The sequence below is a fragment of the Saimiri boliviensis genome, chromosome 3 (assembly GCF_048565385.1).
Source record: "Saimiri boliviensis isolate mSaiBol1 chromosome 3, mSaiBol1.pri, whole genome shotgun sequence".
NCBI lineage: Eukaryota > Metazoa > Chordata > Mammalia > Primates > Cebidae > Saimiri > Saimiri boliviensis.
Genome location: NC_133451.1, coordinates 70,275,959 through 70,297,514, shown reverse-complemented (window position 1 = coordinate 70,297,514; position 21,556 = coordinate 70,275,959). Strand labels below are relative to the sequence as shown.

General features: G+C 41.3%; 1 protein-coding gene and 1 pseudogene across 9 annotated transcripts in view; one reads left to right on the top strand and one right to left on the bottom strand.

Moving 5' to 3' along the window:
- Window positions 1-21,556, bottom strand: part of SEPTIN11 (septin 11) — a 100,214-nt gene that overhangs the window by 48,560 nt on the left and 30,098 nt on the right. For 6 of the 9 annotated variants that reach the window (XM_074396313.1, XM_074396318.1, XM_074396314.1 and 3 more), the window contains exon 2: window positions 6,136-6,273. In XM_074396313.1, the coding sequence (XP_074252414.1) occupies window positions 6,136-6,273 (138 nt within the window). The remainder of the gene's footprint in view (window positions 1-6,135; window positions 6,274-21,556) is intronic. The other 3 variants (XM_003923929.4, XM_010334713.3, XM_074396319.1) reach the window with 1 other exon arrangement.
- LOC120363596 (large ribosomal subunit protein eL37 pseudogene) lies at window positions 2,399-2,722 on the top strand (annotated as a pseudogene).

The window sequence follows — 21,556 nt, the reverse complement described above, 5'->3', positions numbered from 1 at the left end:
TACTTTTTTTTAAAGGCATGGTAATTTTAATTATCATTTACATTAAGGTAGAAATTACAAACAATTAGCATACCAGGCCCTACTTATAGCAGAAGGTTAATCAATGGGTTGAAAAAAACCACTGTTCTCTAAACTTCGGTGTGCTTTGCTTTCCATTTCTATGCTCTGTGCTTTTAAGAGCTGTAATTAGACAAGGCAACTCCAGCAGCAGTGTGATTCACCAAAAGCAGTTCAGCAAGAAATGACAACTTTTGGAATAAAAGGAACTCTAGAAGATTTTAACAGACAGGGTCTCACTGTGTTCCCCAGGCTGATCTCAGACTCCTGAGCTCAAGCAATTCTCCCACCTTAGCCTCCTGAAGCACTGGGATTAGTTTTTGAGGCTTATCTCAAACCTTTGTAAGCAGGATCTCATCTACACTTTTGAGGACCCATAAGACAAAAATTTCTTTCTGACTAACTAAAAGCCTACTAGGCATAGGTTCCAATTCAAACCCAACAACCATAACTGTATTTTCAGAAAAATCAATGACTAACATTAAAGTATTTCAAAAGTCCCTAGCAGAGTATGTGGCACAAAAGAGACATTTATTAAAAGTTAATTGAGGGCTGGGCATGGTGGCTCATGCCTGTAATACCAGCACTTTGGGAGGCTGAGGAAGACAGATCATCTGAGGTCAGGAGTTCGAGACTGGCCTGGGCAACATGGTGAAACCCATCTCCACTAAAAATACAAAAATTAGGCATGATGGCAGGCACCTGTAGTCCCAGCTACTCAGAAGGCTGAGGCAGGAGAATCATTTGAACCTGGGAGGTGGAGGCTGCAGTGAGCGGGGAGATTGCATCACTGCACTCAAGCCTGGGTGACAGAGTGAGACTCCATCTCAAAAAAAAAAAAAAAATAGTTAATTGACAAAAATGATCACGGTGGTAATTTACACAGAGATCTGCTACTGTGGTAGATTTTTTCAGAGTCTGTTGTTTAGTCTATCATAAATTCATCTGCCTCAACACTCTTATTGTTAGAGTAATTAGAGACTTGATTGAGTGCTTTCTGGGGCTTCTGTTTTTCCTTGTACTGCCAATGCTAGTGAACCTGAGGCCCACATCACAGGGGAAAGCAGTCCTACCTTTTCGATTCTGTTCTCAGGCTTATTTAACCCACGAGATCTAAGGTGAACAAGGTGGGGGCAGGGACAGAAGGACCATATTATTAATTAGAAGGTAACTGTAGATTGAACAAATTGTTGATCTGTCATTCTGCATCTTTTACTCTAATTGCCAAGACTGACTACTTGGGTAAGTAATTGTGCATGGGGATCTGCCTGCCTTCCCTAAATACTCTAGATTTTACTCTTGGATGGAATCAGAGAATCAGAAACCTACATATCTAAGATGTGTTGTTATTGTTCCTCATAGAATCACCTTTGATGAAACATACTCTGTCATAAGATGAGCCAGTGTTTGACGCCTGGCATTTCATTAAACAATTGCACTGACTTAGAGGATGCCCAGGAACCCAGACCACTACATCTACCAAATCTCTTTTCTGAAAATCCATGGAGAAATTTTTCCATGTAAAACTGTGTTTCATCTGGAGCAATCATTTTGTTTTTACTTTATAGATACTATAAATCTGTCATATATTAAACTTTTTACTTGTGTTTAGCATATAACACATACTCAATATCTATTAAATGAATGAGTGAATTAATAAATTTTCTCCATGCTCTGACCACTAAACTGAAAGAAAAATGTAATGCTGCGTCAATTAATTGCTATAGGCAGGCCTGATGGCGGGCTTTGAGTTCTGACTCTATCCCTGGCTTCACCTTTATTTTCTGGGGTTAATTTCATCTTCATTCATTTTACCCTGTAACCCATTTACATCCTTTCCTGGAAAGACAAGTGGGATAAAAATGTTTAAGATTTGATTGTAAAATTCCACAAAACTGTTGACACTATAGCCTTGGCTAAAATGGCCTTCAACTTACCTGTTTTCAATCAATTCCTGTTCTCTCATCCCCTCAAAACAATTAAGGTTGAATTGCGGAAAAATTTTCTATTTCAAAATGTATTATTAATTTACTTTGACTCTACTATCAAACTGGCTCTTCTTCAGAAGCAGAGATGTTACAGTGTCTTATTCACCTTTGTATGTTCACAAGGAACGGATAGACAGCTGGATCAATGTTGATCAGGTTTTTTCATAGAGTTCATATCATTTTGGAAAATGGATGAGAAAGACATACATATTTAAAATTATGGAAAAGGGCTAAATGCTAACTTAGATCTAATTTAGATTCTCTGGAGAAATACAGTATGGGTAAAACATGAAAGGCTTTATTTAAACTAAAATGTAGCTTGACTTTTTTCTGGTCCCGGTGACAGAAGCAGGATGACGAAGGGAACGTCATCGTTTGGGAAGCATCGCAATAAGACGCACATGCTGTGCCACCGCTGTGGCTCTAAGGCCGACCACCTTCAGAAGTCGACCTGCAGCAAATGTGGCTACCCTGCCAAGCATAAGAGGGAAAGTATAACTGGAATGCCAAGGCTAAAAGGCGAAATGCCACCGGAACTGGTTGAATGAGGTACCTAAAAATTGTATATCACAGATTCAGGCATGGATTCCGTGAAGGAACGACACCTAAACCCAAGAGGGCAGCTGCTGCAGCATCCAGTTCATCTTAAGAATTTCACCGATTAGTCACACAATAAATGTTCTGCTTTTAAAAATATAAATAAATACATAAATAGAAAAAATAAAATGTAGCTTGGGGGTGATTTGGGTGTGTTGTGGCAAAACACAGAGTAGGGAAATGATGAACTCCTCGGTCTTCTTTTATCTCATTTAGCATCAGAATTCTCTTCCCAGTGAAATGAAAACTATTCTTCCTCTATTACATTTTTTCCCAGGACCAAGACAGATGGGTTCTAGCAGCAGACATTTAATTCAGTATCTCTGAAACTAGACAAAGCTCATTCCAGGACCATTTTCTGCCCCGGTTTCTTTCCTCTGCTTTCTTTCAACCTACAGTCTCATGCCACAAAACAAAATTACAATTCTGAGATCTTTTTGGTAAAAATTTTCCTTACTGGGATCATAACTATTTTTCATCCTTAATTCCCTCCCATATTTTATCACAAGAACATAAATTCATGCTATAAATATCACTCATGTGCATACTGTACAAAAAATACAAATGGGCAGTAAGAGGAAAGGAGTAAGTAAGGAGGAAAAATTACCATGGATGCTCTTAAGTTAAATATAACACCTACTCCTCTATGTGGCTGTCCAAATATTTTGACCTACTTTTTATAGACTCTTTAAAAATAGATGGACCATTGATTGACAGTAAGTTTTTTCTTATACAGATATTATGCCATAAAATATCTGTGGCAAAAGGATTTGATATTCAACTCTCGGAGGAAGATATTTAATGCTGATACTCCTATCTCCCAAAGAGCTCATGCTGGCCCCAACCAAAGGGCTGCAAAGGGTTATGGAAAAAGACCTGGAGCGTTAGATATACTGACAACGAAGCGTATCCAGGACTTCCTGTGGAGTGAAGAAAAAGAAAATGCACAAGATGAACAGCATGATCTCATTTGTGTAAAAGCAAAACAAAAAGAACACCTACGTAACTGTGAGAAAGCTGTTTTCACGTGTCTCTCTCCCAAGCTCAATCTCCTTTCTGTCCCTGTCTTCTTGCCTATGGGGAACCTTGTGTGTTTTGGAGTGAACAGACCCCATCTTCCCCCGAGGCTGAGTGCGTGCCTGAGTCCTGGACAATCAGTGAAATCCTCACTGTTGGGTGAGACGTGTCAGGAATGCCGTGTTCCTTCCCCTGAGGTTGCTCGGTTGGTGATGCTGACAGAGCCAGGCTGCTGTCATGAGAAAATGCCTGAATGTGAAGCAAGCAGGATCAAGAACCAGAGACAGAGGCCTGATGGGGCTCTTGGAACCCCTGGAGCCAGCTGCTTTTAATTACTCAATTCACGATATTACCTCTTCAGTGTGTGTTGGAGGGTCGGGGAGAATCTTAGTTGCATTTAAGCTGGATTCCTGCAATTCTCTGTGGAAATTTTCCGAACACAAGAATACTAGGAGGGTGAGGCAACATGATTGCCTTTGAGAAGGGATGGAAGGAGCCAGGAGCCAAGGAATGCAGGCAACCTCCAGAAGGTGGAGAAGGCACACACTCTCCTTAAAGGTTCCAGGAAGGAATGCAGCCCTGGGGACCCATACTGGACTCCTACCTACAGAACTGTAAGCCACCAAAAGCAATTTCCTAATATAGAAGGATGTCGAAAGCCTCTAGAAAGATCCCACAGTGTTATCTCCGTGAAATGGAAATGGGGGTGGGAGATGAAAGGGAAGCATTTTATAACATTTTAAACAACAAACGCATATTATGTTCATTAGTTTGAAAAACTAATTTTAAACATGTTTAAAAATAGAACCTGAAGAAACATCTAAGAATCACAGGTATTGGAACCTACCCAGGGGACTCCAAATAGGGCTGTTTTAGACATCTAACACGGCAGTATCGATTTGGCTTCTGAGGAATTCAGTATCCAGACTGTCCTATTTAACACAAGCGGCCAGCCCCTGAGCCAGCACACCCACTGCACACCACATACCCAATTAAACCAGGATCCCACCGGAAGGCTTTCCCCTACTGTCCTCTGCAGAAGCCAGGACAGAACTCTCAGCTATGTTCTTAAAGCTGATTTTGGAGACACGGTTGGGGAGGCACAGAAGAGAAGCCAGAATAGTAACTGGCCTGGTATTACAACTTAGCATACTTTTCAATAGAAAACCAACAAATTGCCAACAAATTGCTATGCTAATGAAGAATTGCTCTGCTCTGCCATGAACATTTATCGTGAGAGAAAGGACAACCCATTCATACCACTCTGTAGAACTAGCTGCCATTCGGGAGATCTCCTGCTGAATTTTAAAAGGCTTCATGTAGGGAAAAGGGGGAAAGCCTGAGATGAAAGTTGGCTGCTGTGGTCATGTTTCTCTCCAGTCCTTCTCTTATCCAGTGCTTAAGATATAATGCCAGGGAGCAAGTTGGTCTAGCGTGCCTGCCAATTGTGGCTTTCTCCTAATGAATGCCCAGTGCAGAGGCTACATGCAGTAGAGTCATCAAGAAGTTCAAGAAGTTTTTTAAAAGGAAAAATATCTGCACTCCCCCTAACTTCCATAAATGACAAATAAGTAAATGGTGGTTCTCACATCGAACACACACCTTTTCTAAATTCTGTTCGCTTTACTTGGACAAGAAAAGTAAGTCTGACACATTCTGCCAAGCTGAGGGAAAAGATGGTCCACTGGGCTACATACAGAATTCTTTGGTCTGTCTCAAAGTGATGTCTCATAGGAATATGCCCAGAGGACAATGCCAACACAATGCACCCCAAACCACTTCACTGCTGTTTAACCTGCCATTCATCAGGCGTGATGGGGAGAGAGAAGAATGGCAGTTATCTGGTCCACACACATTTCTCCTTCAAACTAACAGAAGATTTATATTTTGATTTTCTTTATCCCCCTTCTTTTCTACCTTTCTCTTCTTGGTTCAAAAAAAAAAAAAAATAATAAGGCATACCAAAAATTAGCCAGGCATGTTGGTGGATTCCTGTAATCCCAGCTACTCGAGGATGAGGCAGGAGAATTGCTTGAACCTGGGAGGCAGAGGTTGCAGTGAGCCAAGATCACCCTGCTGCACTCCAGCCTGGGAAACAGGGCAAGACTCCTTCTCAAAACAAACAAACAAAAAAGGATATGGCTAGAGGGGTAAAGAAAAATACCAAGGCAGAGGCCTAGTCCAGAGTAAAATGTTTAAGGGATCTTTACAATATTGTACTGATCAGTTGTTTGACTGTGTGACAGAAATACTAATAGTAATTTGAGTAACGTGACAAAACGTACAATGCATTTGCCTAAATACAGCTCTCAGTCTTTATGACCTGTGACATGCATAAGACAGATATTTTGCCTTGCTCTACTGATGAAAAAAAGAGAATGAGTCATTCTGATTTCACTGAAGCATGTCTCTCCGACAGTCACCTGTCAATATCTAAGGATCACACTTCTTGCTGTGCAGGTGATGAATAACTTACCAACACAAAGGATGTTGAAACAGAATCCTTGAGAAGTAGACTTGTTGACCAGCTGGTCAGGGAGGCTGTCAAATCCCACATGGCCAGACAAAGACAAGTTTCGAAGCTCTTCATTCTGGAATTTCAGAGGAGAAAGATCTGGGTGTCTATGAAACATGCCACTTGGATATCACATATCACAAACATTAACATTCTCTCTTCTTCTTCCCTTGACATGCAAGGAAAAAGGAGACCCCCACAGCTGCCCTGGCTTCTACACAGCTGAGGGCACTAACAACTCCAAAGCCGTGCTCTTCCTGCAAAATTACAGTCTCCCAAAGCACACCATCTCCCTGGGTATCTCATTCCTTGTTACAAGTGTACTGGCCCAGAGAAATTTGAGTTTCTAGAGGTGACAATTTCAGCTATTCATTAAGTGACAAACACACACACACACACACACACACACACACACACACACCCTCCAGCCATCCTGATCACGTTCATTGCTCAAGAAAAACTTTCAACTTACTGTCAACTCATAGTGAAATAATACTTAACACTCTTCCAGATACATAAAAGAGCTTAGAAAAGCTCGCAGTGGAAGATACACACTCCTTACAATTATGACAATGCTCTACCCACCATAAATGCAACATATTTACAACTTCTCAGCACATAAGCTCGGTTTCCTCTCCTCCATTAGTTTTATGGATTTCTTCAGTCTTCTTCCCCCTCTCCACCCTGTAGCTCCTAGCACAGGCTCTCTAACTGCTGGGCTTTTGCAAAGTTTATTGATTGAGACTAGGGTAAGGGAGTTACACACTTAAAAATCATACAGGATATGGTTGGAAGTGAAAATAAAATCATTGGGTGATTTATCCTGTTATATAAAATGGTACTGACTGCCCCCACAACTTTGAATGCATCTCATGGGTACTGGAGATAATCTGTGAAATTTTTCCTCAAGATGCAGAAATCAGCTACAGTCCCTGAGTTATAATATCATGGTTACAGTTTGTAATTTCAGAAATTAGATACTGAAAGTCTTCTCCTTGAAGCAGGACTCCTGGTGTTCTGGCTGTGTTGTCAATGAACTTCATATTCAAAATATTGGAGTCCAGATGAGAAAATGATCCTCAAAGCTCCATTTTTATTTTCATTTTTGTTTTGGAGACAAGGTTGCACTGTCACTCAGGCTGGAGTGCAGTGGCGTGATCATTTCTCACTGCAGCCTCAAACTCCTGGTCTCAAGTGATCCTTCCAGCTTCAGCCTCTCAAGTAGCTGTGACTACAGGCATGCGCCACCACACCCAGCTTCAAAGTTCCATTTTATTAAAAAAAGAAGAAAAGGCTGGGCGTGGTGGCTCACGCCTATAATTCCAGCACTTTGGGAGGCCAAGGCGGGAGGATCATGAGGTCAGGAGTTTGAGACCAGCCTGACCAACATGGTGAAAGTCCATCTCTATTAAAAACACAAAAATTAGCCAGGCATGGTGGCAAGCACCTATAATCCCAGCTACTCAGGAGGCTGAGGCAGGAGAATTGCTTGAACTCAGGAGGTAAAGGTTGCAGTGAGCCAAGATTATGCCACTGTACTCCAGCCTGGATACCAGAGCGAGACTCTGTCTCAAAGAAAAAAAAAAAAAAAAAAGGCTTTGCACAGGATCACTTAGTCAATGTTTCAAAAGACTAGTTTTCACTATCCTATTTTTACCATAATCTAGAGGGTAATTTCTTTTAAAAAGCAAGGACTAAAACTCCATTTCATGTGTCTCTGCTCACCATATAGGCACAGAAATGTAACTCCAGAAATGGACTTTATGGTTTGAAAAATAATAAAATGTCTATAAAGTCCATATCAACTCTAAAATTCTAATTCTGTGAAATAAGACTAAAAGCCACCACACTGCCTGAATATCATGGTGGCAGCTGCAGTTTGAGGTCAATGGGACAGACAACAGATGTCTAGTCTATGAATAGTTTCCTTGAAACCTGCCAACAGTGAATATGAGACTCAAGAGTAGGCACTTATCCGTGAACAGGATGGCATGGTAGGCAGCTCACCAAACAGCTTTGAGGGCAGGCCCCCGTGGGCAGCAGTCCTTGTAGCTGGGCAAGCCTTCCAACAATACTGTACTTCTTCCAGCCCCAATTCTCATACCTGCCCCTTCCTCTTTAGATACCTCAAAGGTTCAGACAGCAGGTATTTTTAGGGCGTTTACCACATCCGCCAAGACTGGGGGAGGAGGGTTTGAAATGAGTCCTGGGTTATTTTTAGAACTCTTTCCATCAAGCTGTGCAGTAGCTGTTGTATCAGACTAGGAGAAGCCATGGTTCTCCCCACCATAAATGCAACGTATTTAAAACTTCTCAGCACATGAGCTGCTTTCCTCTCCTCCATTAGTTTTATGGATTTCTTGAGTCTTCTTCCTCCTCTCCGCCCTGCAGCACCTAGCACCCTTCTGTTGCGTCACTGACTTCATCCGTCCGTGAGCGGCATGAAAGAGACAGGCAGGGCAGAGCCACCCTCCTACATTCCTTCTCTCCTCTGCCACAGTATTTTTTTTTTTATTTCAGGGGAAGAGGAGAATGGTTTATTGCTCTGGATTCTGGATCGCTGGGTTTTTAGATACCAGCCATCCACCTATAAACCAATCCTGGGAAAGAATCAGAGTTAGTAATTATAGTTCTCATCCCAGAACCAAAAGCTCAGCATCTCATATTCTCACCATTTCCAAAACACGAGAAGCCACCCACACACCCACTAAGTATTTTTATACCCATTGAAAACCACATACAAAATGAAGGGTTATAAAACAGTTTGGTCTTGACATTTTTGAAATTTAAAGTTATATCTTTAGAGTGTGTCTTCTAACACTGTAATATAGAATATGTAAATTTTAGAATTCAGTTTTTACATTTCATAATTTGAGCCTAATTCTCTGCCCAGCACTAAAGGGAACCTGAGAGTCACTGCCCATCAGCATGTGATGAGGGAAAGGGTAAAAGAAGTTCCTTCTCTGGTTTACGAACAGGCTTAGAACTGGAGAGAACGGTACTGGAGGACGTGCCGGGGCCGCTCTCAGCACCTCAGCCAGTGCCTCCAGCGCAGCAGCTGAACCGCATTCCTCCTGTCCCGCATTTTATGGCCCTTGCCTTAGCTGCCACACGCCAAGGATTGTGGGGTCTTTTTTGAGTGTCCAGGCCCAGTCTCAGGGAACTGCATATACTCCCATGTCATTAACAGTAACACATCTGGAAATGGCTCACTGAATTTCCTCTAATACTAAACTCTGCTTAGCATCCAGTTCTGAATTTCTGTTAGAGGGATAGTTCTCTTGGGTTGTCCTATCTGTACCTCAAACATGATGTTCATGAAACTGAAATCATATTCCTCTACCCCAAACTCACCCCTTCTCCAGAGTGCTCTATTTCTGTTAATAGTACTTACCCATAGACCACCTCCCCTCCCACCATCAACTCTGAAGTCTTATCAATACTACATCCTCCACATTTCTATTCCTACTAATTCAACAGCCTCCCGACTGGCCTCCCTGACTTGGATCTCGCCCTCTCTAATACTCCTCCCTCCACCTTGCTGTCAAAGGGATCTCGGTACTTACAGGTCCCCAATCCAAACTCCTTGGCCTGCCATTTCAGGTCCCCATAGGCTAACTCCAAATCTCCATTCCTACTGAATCTCTCACTTCTCCCTCCAGGGAGCAACTTACACTGCTGTTAAATTAAATGACCACTGTTCTTGGGATAAACTCAGTTTTCTGCCCATCAGAATTTACTCACATTATTTCCTCATAGCCAATGTTTACATATCCAAATCTTCCAGATCCCAATAAAATTCTACGTCCATCATGGTCTTTATTATGAAATCTTGGAGAAAATTTCACTAAACATTCTCCTGACCAATAAAAGGAAAATACCGATTGAAAAGCAGCTCAAGCTATTTGGAGTTCCATAAAGATCATAACAGCGAACATTTATCGACCATTTCCAATGCTCCAGAAAAGCCCTAATTTCTCTCTCTTAACAATTCCATAAATTAGTTCTTATTACCCGAACTCAATTTATAAATGAGGCACCATTTAGTAACTTGACCAAGGTTTCGCAACTAGTAAAGTCAAGGTGCTGAAATTTGAACCCAGGAAGTCAGGTTCCTGAGTTCTCGAACACAGTCATTGCTATCTCAGGATGATTTGTCAAGTTCCCAGGTAGCCCCAGACAGTACAATGATCTCAGCTGTTACATACATCCAATACATTAAAATAAAAGGAAAAAAAAATACTCTCTAAAACCATGATCCTTTGGCAACTATAAGAGGTGGAAATTGAGCATTAGAACTGGCAAAGTAGCTCCAAGTATATTTTCACTGATCCTGGCAACGCCAAGGCCAGACTTTGATTTTTGCAGCAATGGCACATGAAACCTGTAATATAATGCTTAATTTTAACCTTTTTTGAAAAGAAAGGGCCAACACAGAACCACTAAGTAACTAACTATAAGACCTTCATTGATTTAGCCCTCCATTTGCTAATCTACCTAGTGAGGATTTGTAATTAGATAATTTCTACAGCCCACTCCATCTTGAAATGGATTCTGACTAACCTTCATGGTATAAAATAAACTTGCTTTTCACTTGACATTTTCATTTTTCTCTTTTTAGAACATCTTCTCTTAGCTACAATTATTTGTTCATTCAAAAATACCCACTGCTCAGAGCACTAAGAAAGCTAAAATCTGTTATTTTTGTTATTCACTGATGAACACTGCTGTTCCTGCCCTTGAGAGGTTTTACAATGTAGTAGTAGAGCTAGGACAGACGTAAATGTAGTACTACAGAGGATAAACGTCATCAATACCATGGCCTCAACTATAGGAAGGCATGGAGGAGAAGTAGCTTTTGGCTAGAGAAATTCAGAGGGTACCTTTTATGAAGGCTAAAGTTCCCCAAATCTACCAGTGAAACAAAAGTCCAGCTTGCAGAACCCTTCTGGATAAATGTTATCTAGGCCCAAAAGGTCACTTTATTATGAATATATACCTGAAGTTTATAACTGGTAGTTTTTTAGAACATTCCCAGCTGACTTTATTTTTGAGATAATTATAAAACAAATTATGTAAGAATGTATGCTACCACCTACATTCTAAGAGCTGCTGTAAAATATTTTCTACGATTCCAAATCTTGCCTCACCAGAGAAGGGCAGCAAAAGGCTCAGAGTCAGACAGACATGGGTTTGAATCCCAGCTTTGCTTTCTACTTGCTTTAGTCTCTGTTCTGCCATCAATAAAAACATGAAGAGGTTCTAGGCACTCTCCTACATACCTCCTTGGCAGGGTAATCGGGGGAGTTAAGCAGATACAGATGACAGGGCCTAGCAGTTCATAGGTCTTCTGAAACTTGGACTTCCTTTCCCTACATTAACTGAGAGGAAGAGGCAACCAACATTTATAAATCTGAAATTAATGAGGAGGTATATCTATTACTGCTGCTAGGTATTCCAGGAGAAGCTGCTGGTCAGCAAAGTTCTTGGACATACGAAGAAGGTAAAATCACAATAAAAGTGAACAGAAAGAAATTAGAAAAGAGAATGACGATTCTAGCACAACGAAAATCCATTCCTAAAGAGAAAACTCATTTACAAAGCTGGAGGAAGAGCCACAGAATCACATTCCTGTTTGCAGATTCAGCAGTTAGCAGAATCCACATCCTCCTCAGCTGGGAAGCATTCCGGATTCCCCATCACTTTTGCTTCTGCAGCATGTGCCACTTTGCGATGAAGAAACATTGAGACACATGCGGTAGGTGATTTTGTTCTTGTGTGAACATCCTAGAGCAGTGGTCTCCAACCTTCGTAGCACCAGGGGCCAGTTTGTGGAAGATAATTTTTCCATGGACGGGGTTGGGGTGGGGGTTGATTTGGGGGTGAAACTGCTCCACCTCAGATCCTTAGGCATAAGATTCTCACAAGGAACACACAACCTAGACCCTTCTCATGCACAGTTCATAACAGGGCTCAGACTCCTATAAGAATTTAATGGCTGAAGCTGATCTGACAGGAGGCAGAACTCAGGCAGTACTGCTCACTAGCCCATCACTTGCCTCCTGCTGGGAGGCCCCAGTTCCGGACAGACCACAGACCGGCAGCCTAGGGGCTGGGCTTCCCATCCTACAGTGTACTTACACAAACCTACATGGTATCGCCTACCACACCCTTAGAATATATGGAATAGCCTATTGCTCCTTGGCTATAAACCTGCACAGAATGTTACTGTACTGAGTACTGTAGGCAACTGTAACACAACAGTAAATGTTTGTGTATCTAAACATATCTAAACATAGAAATGGTACAGTAAAAGTACAGTTTTCTAATCTTACAGAACCACTGTTGTATATGTGGTCCATTGTTGAGAGTTTATGAAGCAGTATATGACTGTATTTTAATCCAGCCCAGGGGCTACTGAAATTAATAAGCTGGGTGTGCCCAGATGGATTCTATTCACCACACTTAAACTGAAGTGATATCCCCTTACTTTAAAAACTGAAGTTTTTCAGTAGATGTGGTTAGGTAACCCATAGCCTCTGATCTTTATCAGCAGGCGGAAGCAAGAGAGCATGTTACCAAGGTGACGTTTTAAGTGTTTAATTCAAACAAATTAAAATTACATTTCCATTTGAAAGCAATATTTAATTTTTACCTTTAAAATCAGGTATTACAATTTAAGTTTAGGAAGATTTTTCTCTTTTTTTAATTTAAGAGATAACATTTATGAATTCAGGTTGAGAGTTGGAGATTTTTATTAACAAGACATGGTGATTACATTTTTCTCAAAGCCTCAGATAATGGATAAATAAAGTATATTGATCCAAGTCACTTAATCCTTGGGCTTATGGTACGTCCTCTGTAAAGGGAGAAGATTTAACCAAATGGCTTCTAAACAAAGTCTCTGGTTCATTGCTTTTTTTTTCTAATTCTAAGGTTTCTTGAGTCTGGATGTCAGAGATGCATAAATCCAATTCTGTCATTTTGCTTAAGGAAAGCCAACACACAGAGTGAAAAATTCCTGGTAGCATATTTGTTTTCACCAGATTAAGACAGCTCAATTTTTTACTGACCCATGAAAGGGAGTTTCTATCAGTTATTCAGGGAAACTCCAAACCACATGGAAATCCATGTGCATAACCTCTGTCTTTACCACCTCAACTTTTCATTTCTGCTTAACTACAATATATATGAATTAGCTAAGAAAAAAGGCTATGTGCCCAGTCTTTATAAATGCCCTGCTTAAAAGCAATTTCTTTTTGTTTGGCTATATCTGCAGTCATCCACAAGATTTTTGAAAAGTGGATTTATATCCTCAAAGTAAAACTGAGTGCAGTTTTAGGGCACCTAGGGCTGGGTGCAATGGCTCACGCCTGTAATCCCAGCTACTTGGGAGGCTGAGGCAGGAGGATTGCTTGAGCTCAGGAGTTGGAGGCTGCAATGAGCCAGGATTGCACCACTTCACTCCAGCCAGGGTGACAGAGTGATATACTTTGTCTCAAAAACGAAAAACAAACAAAAAACCTAGGAAGTAATTTCTCCATATAACTCGGTCATTTGTTCACAAAAACAAAAGTAAATTTTTATTCATGCTTTAATTCATTCAGCAAACATTTATCAAGTACCAATGTGGGTAGAACACTGTTAAATGCTAAGGACACCACGATGAAAAAACAAAGCCTCCACAACTCATGGGGCCCACAGTGTGATGAGGCACACAGATGTCAATCAAATAGTCACAAATGCAAAATAATCAAGCTATCCAAAGGACAAGATGCTGTGCAACCTTATAACTCATGTGGTTACTCAGTCTTCGAGTAAATTCACCAGCCTATAGTATATAAAAATATGTATTAGTCCAAAGCACTGTTGGATATTAGTTTAATAGGTAGCTCCTATGTACAGCTGATGTGCAGGTTTCATGTATTCAGATGAAGACAAAGAGTCTTTCTGAGCGGTACTGCCTGACGGGAGAAGGTAGAAATGATCAGGACTCAGGTTTCAAGGGAACAGATGTCCAATTTTAAAGAGAGCTGAGATGAAACCATGGGGCAGCAGAGGGTAGAGGCGACGTGTACAGTACACTCCTTCGAGCTCCTTGAGAAAAGAACAAATGAATTATTCTTTTCTCCTTTAAGAATACCCACTTGGAAAAGAGAAGAGGTACATACCCCTTCTTCGTCTTAGGTCATGTCTTTTTCTGAGGTCCTATTTCAGTTGTTTAGATGCCACTGAGCCGAAGAGAGGAAAAGAGAAGAACATGCTGTTTCTCACATAAACTCCCTGATTGACCACCAGCCACCTCCCAGTATTTGGAGACATTCTGGCCTCGCGAACTGCCCTCAAAGTACGTTTTACCCAAGAATCCTGATTAATCATTTCTGTAGACACACACTCTTATCTGACTTTTCTTATTCTCTTTTAAAGAAAATAAGTTAGTGGGAAGATGGGAAACGCCCTTAGTTCTCATACAAAAGGGAAAACACTGGAATGAAAGTTTCGACCCAAACCACAGTTACAAAGCCTGCATCGGGATGTTTTCAAAGCATTGCTGGGGTAACTTTCATAATATAAAATGTCTGGACCATCTCATTACCAATGAGGACTGCATTCTTTAAAGATGATTTGAACAACATTTGCTACTCTGCTTGTCATCTATACCATGAAATCCCAAGCCTAGGGCCAAGAAAACCCCCAAGGAAATTGTCTCACACAAGCAACAGAAGAGAGAGCGCCAGGCAGAAGTGGGGAACTGTTAGAAGAAAAACCATATGGTAATGTAAGGAAAGAACAACTTCTCAGTGCAGCCCAGCTGGACGCTGGGACTAAGGAAGAGCATCCAGGGGCCAGCCCCTAGGTCACAAAGCCAAGTAGGTGAGCTCTGAATGCCAAACCCAGGGAGCCACCCCGGAAAACACACCACATAACCAAAAAAGCACTCGATTAATACCGAACAATTGTCCCAATTCCGAGTGCTATCTTTAAGAACTTTCTCCAAAAGACTCCCAGTAGAGGAACACATTTTGCTTTTCCAGATCCTTGCAAAATTAATGCCACATAGGGGTTTTCTCTGGGGCTGATAAGATTTTAGGGAAATGTTACCTTTTAATTCTTTTGTGTCTGTAACGTGAATTATTATAAAAGAAAAAAACCTATTTTTATAATAGAAAATACATAAGATTTAAAAAATCCAGGAACATCAATAACAATAATACTAAATTAGTAAAGATATTTTTTGAGGCGGTAAGCCCACAGTATTTATTGTAGCTAATAGGTAGGTTAATAGGGTAAAATAGGAGAGCTTAATTTTTCTCATAGTAGAACCAAGTCATGCTGAAAGTGACAGGAGGAATCGGAAAAGTGGGAAAGCGTAGTGGAAGGTGCCCGGCATATGCAGTCAGGACAAGAGCACTTCTGGTCACAGTTTAGCTGTGTCACTTAGGGTACTGTCATTTAACTTTGCCTCAGTTGTACCAGCTTTCAGATACATTATCTCACAGGGCTGTTGTAAGAATTAATTAACATATTTCTCTTTCCTCAGCTCACTTTTCCACTTTTCTGATTCCTCCTGTCACTTTCAACATGACTTACTTCTACCACTAGAAAAATGAAGTTTTTAGGCCCACTTTGCAGATAAGAGCTCACATCGGTTGAGGATGAAGCCGAATCTAAAAGGCCTGGAAAGTTCTCGTTCTTCCACCTGGGCCTCCAGCCCCTTTTCTGTCTCTACATCCTACCTTCAGATAAAATGGTAACTGCCCACATTCACTCTGAGATCTGGCAGGTTTGCCTGGGACTAGAGTTTCACTTCATTCCATCAGAAATTAGATTTGTCACATGCCGATTAGGAAAAACTCTGTTTTTGAAAAACTCTGTTGAAAAGCAGTCCCCAGAAACAAATATCTGATGTGAACAGAGCCACAGAGGCCGCTCACAACCCCAGAGCGGGAAGAGAGGAGTCACTAGCAAAACAGCATTTCAGCAAACCACCACCTAGTGTGACAATCCAAAAACTGTACGAACCGGGAGCACTTTTTTCTTAGAGACAGAATGTTTTTCTAAAAGTCTGTGTAAATTCTTGAGAAGTTAAATCTAACTGGATGCCAAGAATTAACAACAACAAAAAAGGCATTTTCTTAAATTTCCAAAGACCAGTCTCTCTATGAGCCCAAGTGACTAATGCCTGTAACAGCCGAACATTACAAAGTGCTGACCAGCAGAAAGTCTGTTTGGGAATGACAAGGTCCACGTGTGCATTCCAGGGACGCTTACAGATTCTGCAGTACTCCAAGGAAGACAGGGTGGGAGGGAAGCAACGTGACAAATAGGCAAGAAGTATTTATAAAGGCACGACCCGATTAGAAACAGATGCTGCAGCTGTTCTTTCGCACCGGCCCACATCACAGAGATGATGAGAAGCCCTTCACCCAGCAGCCACCTAGGAATGCTAACGAGCAGAGCAAGCCGGGAGGTGGGGGAGAAGCAAGCCGGGAGGTAGGGGAGAAGTCACTTCAAAACCCTCTTCCTGTCTCCTGTCTAGTGGGTCCCAAATAACCTGGTTCCATTTAAGACATATCACTTCTCTTGCAGAGCATAAAATCACCACGTGTCCCACAGTTGTTTATTTGAGTCATTTTTGTCCCTCCCACCCTGTCTTTGTCCTATGGAATACCTTCAAAACAATGATGAATAGGCGGTCAAACAGAATCAAGAGGCTCAAAGTAGTTGGAAGTTTTTTACTCAATGTTTTATGTCCTGTGCTACTCAGATTCACGCATCTATTCCTCAGTATTTCCTGTTTGAGAAATACTGTGTCTCAGTTCATCTATTTCTATTCACTGAATGCATTCATCAGCAAATAATGAAATATAGATGGGACGCTTCCTTCCCGATGCCACCATTTCTATCACCGGATATAAATTAGCCACTTCCTTTCTGAAAGACACCATTTATTTCTGTCCCTTTCTGAAAAGGCAGGGGATTTTCAGTTACAGTAATGATCGTATGATGGTAGTCTCTGAGAGAGAAGAAAAAAAATATCCAATCCAGTTCTAACCAAGTCATGAACAAAAGCGCCAGAGCTGTTTCCTCCAGTCACAATCTGGCTGCTTACTCCTCCTAAAGCATGTTCAGTTCCTAATCCAGGCAGACCTAGAACATCTGAGTCCAGTAGTACATTTCCAGCACCTGAAAATTGAGGCATTATGCCAAAAATGACCGACGCCCAATTAACATCTGGTCTTGCTCTACAAATACTACTAAACAATTACGGCCAAGATCCTCAAGTCTTCCTAAGATTTCTACTGTGTCTTAATCTCAGCCCTGAATGAAATGCTATCAGGATGGAACAGATCTTGTTTACAGGATGGAATAGAACTTGTGGGGCATGTGCTAGTTTCCTACTGCCATATAACAAATTATCACAACTTATAGTGGCTTCAAACAACATCCATTTATTAGCAGTCAGTTCCATAGGTCACAAGTCTGGGCGTCGTGTAGCTGGACTTTCTCCTGGGTTATCACAAGCTGGACTTTCTGCCTGGGTTATCACAAGGCTGAAATCAAGGTGTGGGCCAAGCTAAGGAGGGTCTCCTCTCAAGACTCTGGGGAAACACCCTCTTTCAAGCTCATTCCAGATGTGAGCAGATTCAATTCCTTGCAGCTGTAGGACTGAGGGCCTTCTATCCTTATTCATTGTCATAGGCTGTGCTCTGCCCCGAAAGCTCACTGACAGTTCCAAGCCACGAGGTCACCTGTCTTCAGAGTCAGCAATGAAAATGCTCCCTTGTGTCCCTCTCACATTTCAAATATCCTTCTTCAGGAAGAGGCTGTTCCCTTTAAATGGACTGCTTAATGAGATAAGGTCCACCCAGGTCAATCTCCCTTTCTAAACAACAGCTGTGCCATTATAACATAACCTACCTGTGGGAGTGACAGTCACAAATTCAGGTGATTAGGCAGAGCGTGTACAGCAGGGGGCTGGGATCTTGGGGCCATTTTAGGATTCTGCCTACCAAAGTATACATTATTACAAGATCCGTACTTCTCCTGTGTAAATTTAGGATAAGACATAATAATGAATGTTCGAATTTCCCCAGCTCAAAAAACAAAAAAACGCACAACTGTCTCCAGGAGAAAAAGGCAGATATAGGTAAAAGGCAGTTATAGGTAAACTAGATCCCTCAACCTTTACACTGATAAGGGCAGCTAACCACAACAAGCTAGAGTCCCTTTGCCTTTGGAGGAAGTCGTCCAATAATGAAAGTAAACTACAAATATTTAGGTGTTGTGTTTGTAACAAGAATTCTAGGAACTGCAAAAAATTCTTATGGAATTTAAGTCTTATCAGGGACATAAGTCATTGAGTAAAACAGAAGATGATTTTAAAATGTTTCATGATGAAATATACTACAAAGGTTACAGGGTTAGACAATGGAGATGAAAGTGGACCAGAGCAAAAACGTAAAACTTTCTTAAAAGGGGTCAGTTTTGCCCTTGGTCATGGTAAGATGAAATAAAATCTGAGCCAGGCACGGTGGCTCACGCCTGTAATCCCAGCACTTTGGAAGGCTGAAGAAGGTGATCACTTGAGTACAGGAGTTCCAGATCAGCCTGGTAAATATGGCGAAACCCCATCTCCACTAAAAATACAAAAATTAGCCAAGCAGGGTGGCACCTACCTGTAATCCCAGCTATTCAGGAGGCTGAGGTGGGAGAATTGCTTCAACCCGGGAGGTGGAGGTTACAGCGAGCTGAGATCGTACCACTACACTCCAGCCTGGGCAACAGCAGGACTCCATCTCAATTAAGGGAAAAAAAAAGGGGGCGGTGGCTCATGCCTGTAATTTTTTTCTTAATTAAGAAAAAAAAAATTATAGGCATGGTGGCTCATGCCTGTAATCCAAACACTTTGGGAGGCCAAGGCAGGCGGATCAAGAGGTCGAGAGATTGAGACCATCCTGGCCAACATGGTGAAACCCTGTCTCTACTAAAAATACAAAAAAATTAGCTGAGTGTGGTGGTGCGTGCCTGTAGTCCCAGCTACTCCGGAGGCTGAGGCAGGAGAATTGCTTGAACCCGGGAGGCAGAGGTTGCAGTGAGCCAAGGTCGCGCCACTGCACTCCAGCCTGGAGCCTGGTGACGAAGTGAGACTCTGTCTTAAAAAAAAAAAAAAAGATTTGAATAGTTTCAGAAAAGGAATGGAGATGGAGATGGAGGAGAGAAAGAAGTATAATCTATCAAGGAAGGCAGCAGGAAAATGAAAGAGGCCCAAAGGGCATGAAAATCAATGAACTAGAAAAGCTAAAGGAAAACTAAGAGTAGAGGATGTAAGACTTTAAAACTGATTCTTTTTCAGTTTACTGGAAATATTCCCTAAAGGGAAGCATTATGCCCAAAATCTGTTACTGAGTATTGGAGTGTCATGTGGGGGAGAGATCTAGAAACAATCACTGAGCAGCCACGTCATGAAAGAATTTTCTGTTTCCTACTCCCTAGTGTACTTACAAACATATCTTCCCACCAGACCAGCAGACCAAGCGATCGTAAGTATAGAATTGCCTCAGCCAAAGTTTTAAACCAGATTACTAGCCGGGACAACCATCCAAATGATAAGCTATTTGATGTAAACTTCCTTCGGAGCATTAAAAAGAAAAAAAAAAAGTGCATCTCTTGTAGAGAAGCTAATAAATGGACTCCATTTGTTATGGCTACAATTTCAGCCATTCTAATCAAGCTAAATCTTTCTTATTCCTTCCTTACTCTGTTCTCCTTCTCAAAAAATAGGACCAATTAACCCCTAAAAAATAAATACTCCCACTAGCAGAGACAACTTTCTGCCTTACCGAAAGTTAACTGCACATTGTGAAAGCATCCATCTAGGAGTAAGAGAAAGTTGGTTAGAGTTTTTCTCACACATAGTTGTGCTTAGGAAAGCAGGCCCAAGAGGCTGTATTACAATTTTCCTCTTGTCTCAAAGTTATCCTATTGATAGGTGATTTTATATGCTGGATTTCTTGCGTTAAACAAACCTTTTCACGTGCTGCTGCTCACAAGAATGTTCCCACAGTCCTCTCCACTCCCTTCATTGTCCACTAAAAATGTCTCTTAAAGAGGCATGCTCATTATCATTATTATCATGTTGGTATGTCTGAATAATCAAGTAGGGCCCAAGTAGAACACTGGGAAAATGCGACTGCACACAACGATCTGTTATACACCCCATCAGCTCTCAAAAAGAGATGATAAAATATGTGCAACAGCAGAGGTTTCATTTTCACTCACGTTGTTACCACAAAGCACAAAAGGTTTGGGTCAGCAGCCCAGACTTCTCACCAAGATGGGGTCCAGTTCCACATCAATGCTCCTAGATCAATATATTAAGAGTTACGGGATATGTGAATGAGAATATGTTTCTGACAGTCTTGATAGCATGATTACTGGGAAGCGTTAAGCTAAAATCAAAACTTGAAAAATTATAGCTTGGCAAGAGATCCTTGCTGTAATCCATGCGATCTGCAGGAAGGAAAAACCGAAAAAGTTAAATGAGACTGAGGGTAAAAAAAAGACCAGAATTAGCAAAGTCTTAGGCACTGATCCAGGTGGCTGCCATTAAACACTCCCAAAGCCTAATGGTCAATTTGAATAATTATTATTCACATAGATAAAGTGAATGGCAGGCTAAGGGAAATAAGTGATGCTTACATAAGCAAAAACAGGAACTACTTTCCCATTTGAATTTGAGAAAAATCCAAGCCTCAAATCCCTTCCCACATAGAGAGGGTCAGACCATGTATCTCACTGTAATCATGGCTACACAGAGTTAAACCTCTTTTGCCACAACTACACCAAATGTACACACTTAGGTTGCTTATTACCGGGAGTGGGTTTAGCGCAGTGTGGCAGCTGCAGCCAGCGATATAAGGAAACAAGGCTTGGCAGCAATCCCCCAGGATTCCTTCTCAGTTCCACTTCCTATCCACCCTTTAGCCCAGATATTAATAATTCAGAAGACAGTGTGACAGCCACAACTCACATGCATGAACACTAATCACTGTAAAACCAGATGTGTTTGGACAGACAAACCTGTGAGGCTTTAATCCCCATGGAGAACAGAGCACCAATAAATTCACCTCATACTTCACCTCATACTCTGGGATCAAGGTGGAAAAGTAGATCAATACCTTTTCAACGTATCAGTTTAAAGTTGCTAGAAGTACCTATATGATGAAGGTGAAAATACCCAGAAAAGGAAAAAAAGGTAAAAGTCTCTACCACTATTTTATCCATAGAATAAAAAAATAAAAAGAGGGGTCTGCCATTTCCCTTGATCAATCAATCAAAAAACAATTTTATCAAACATTTATGAAGATAACACAATACT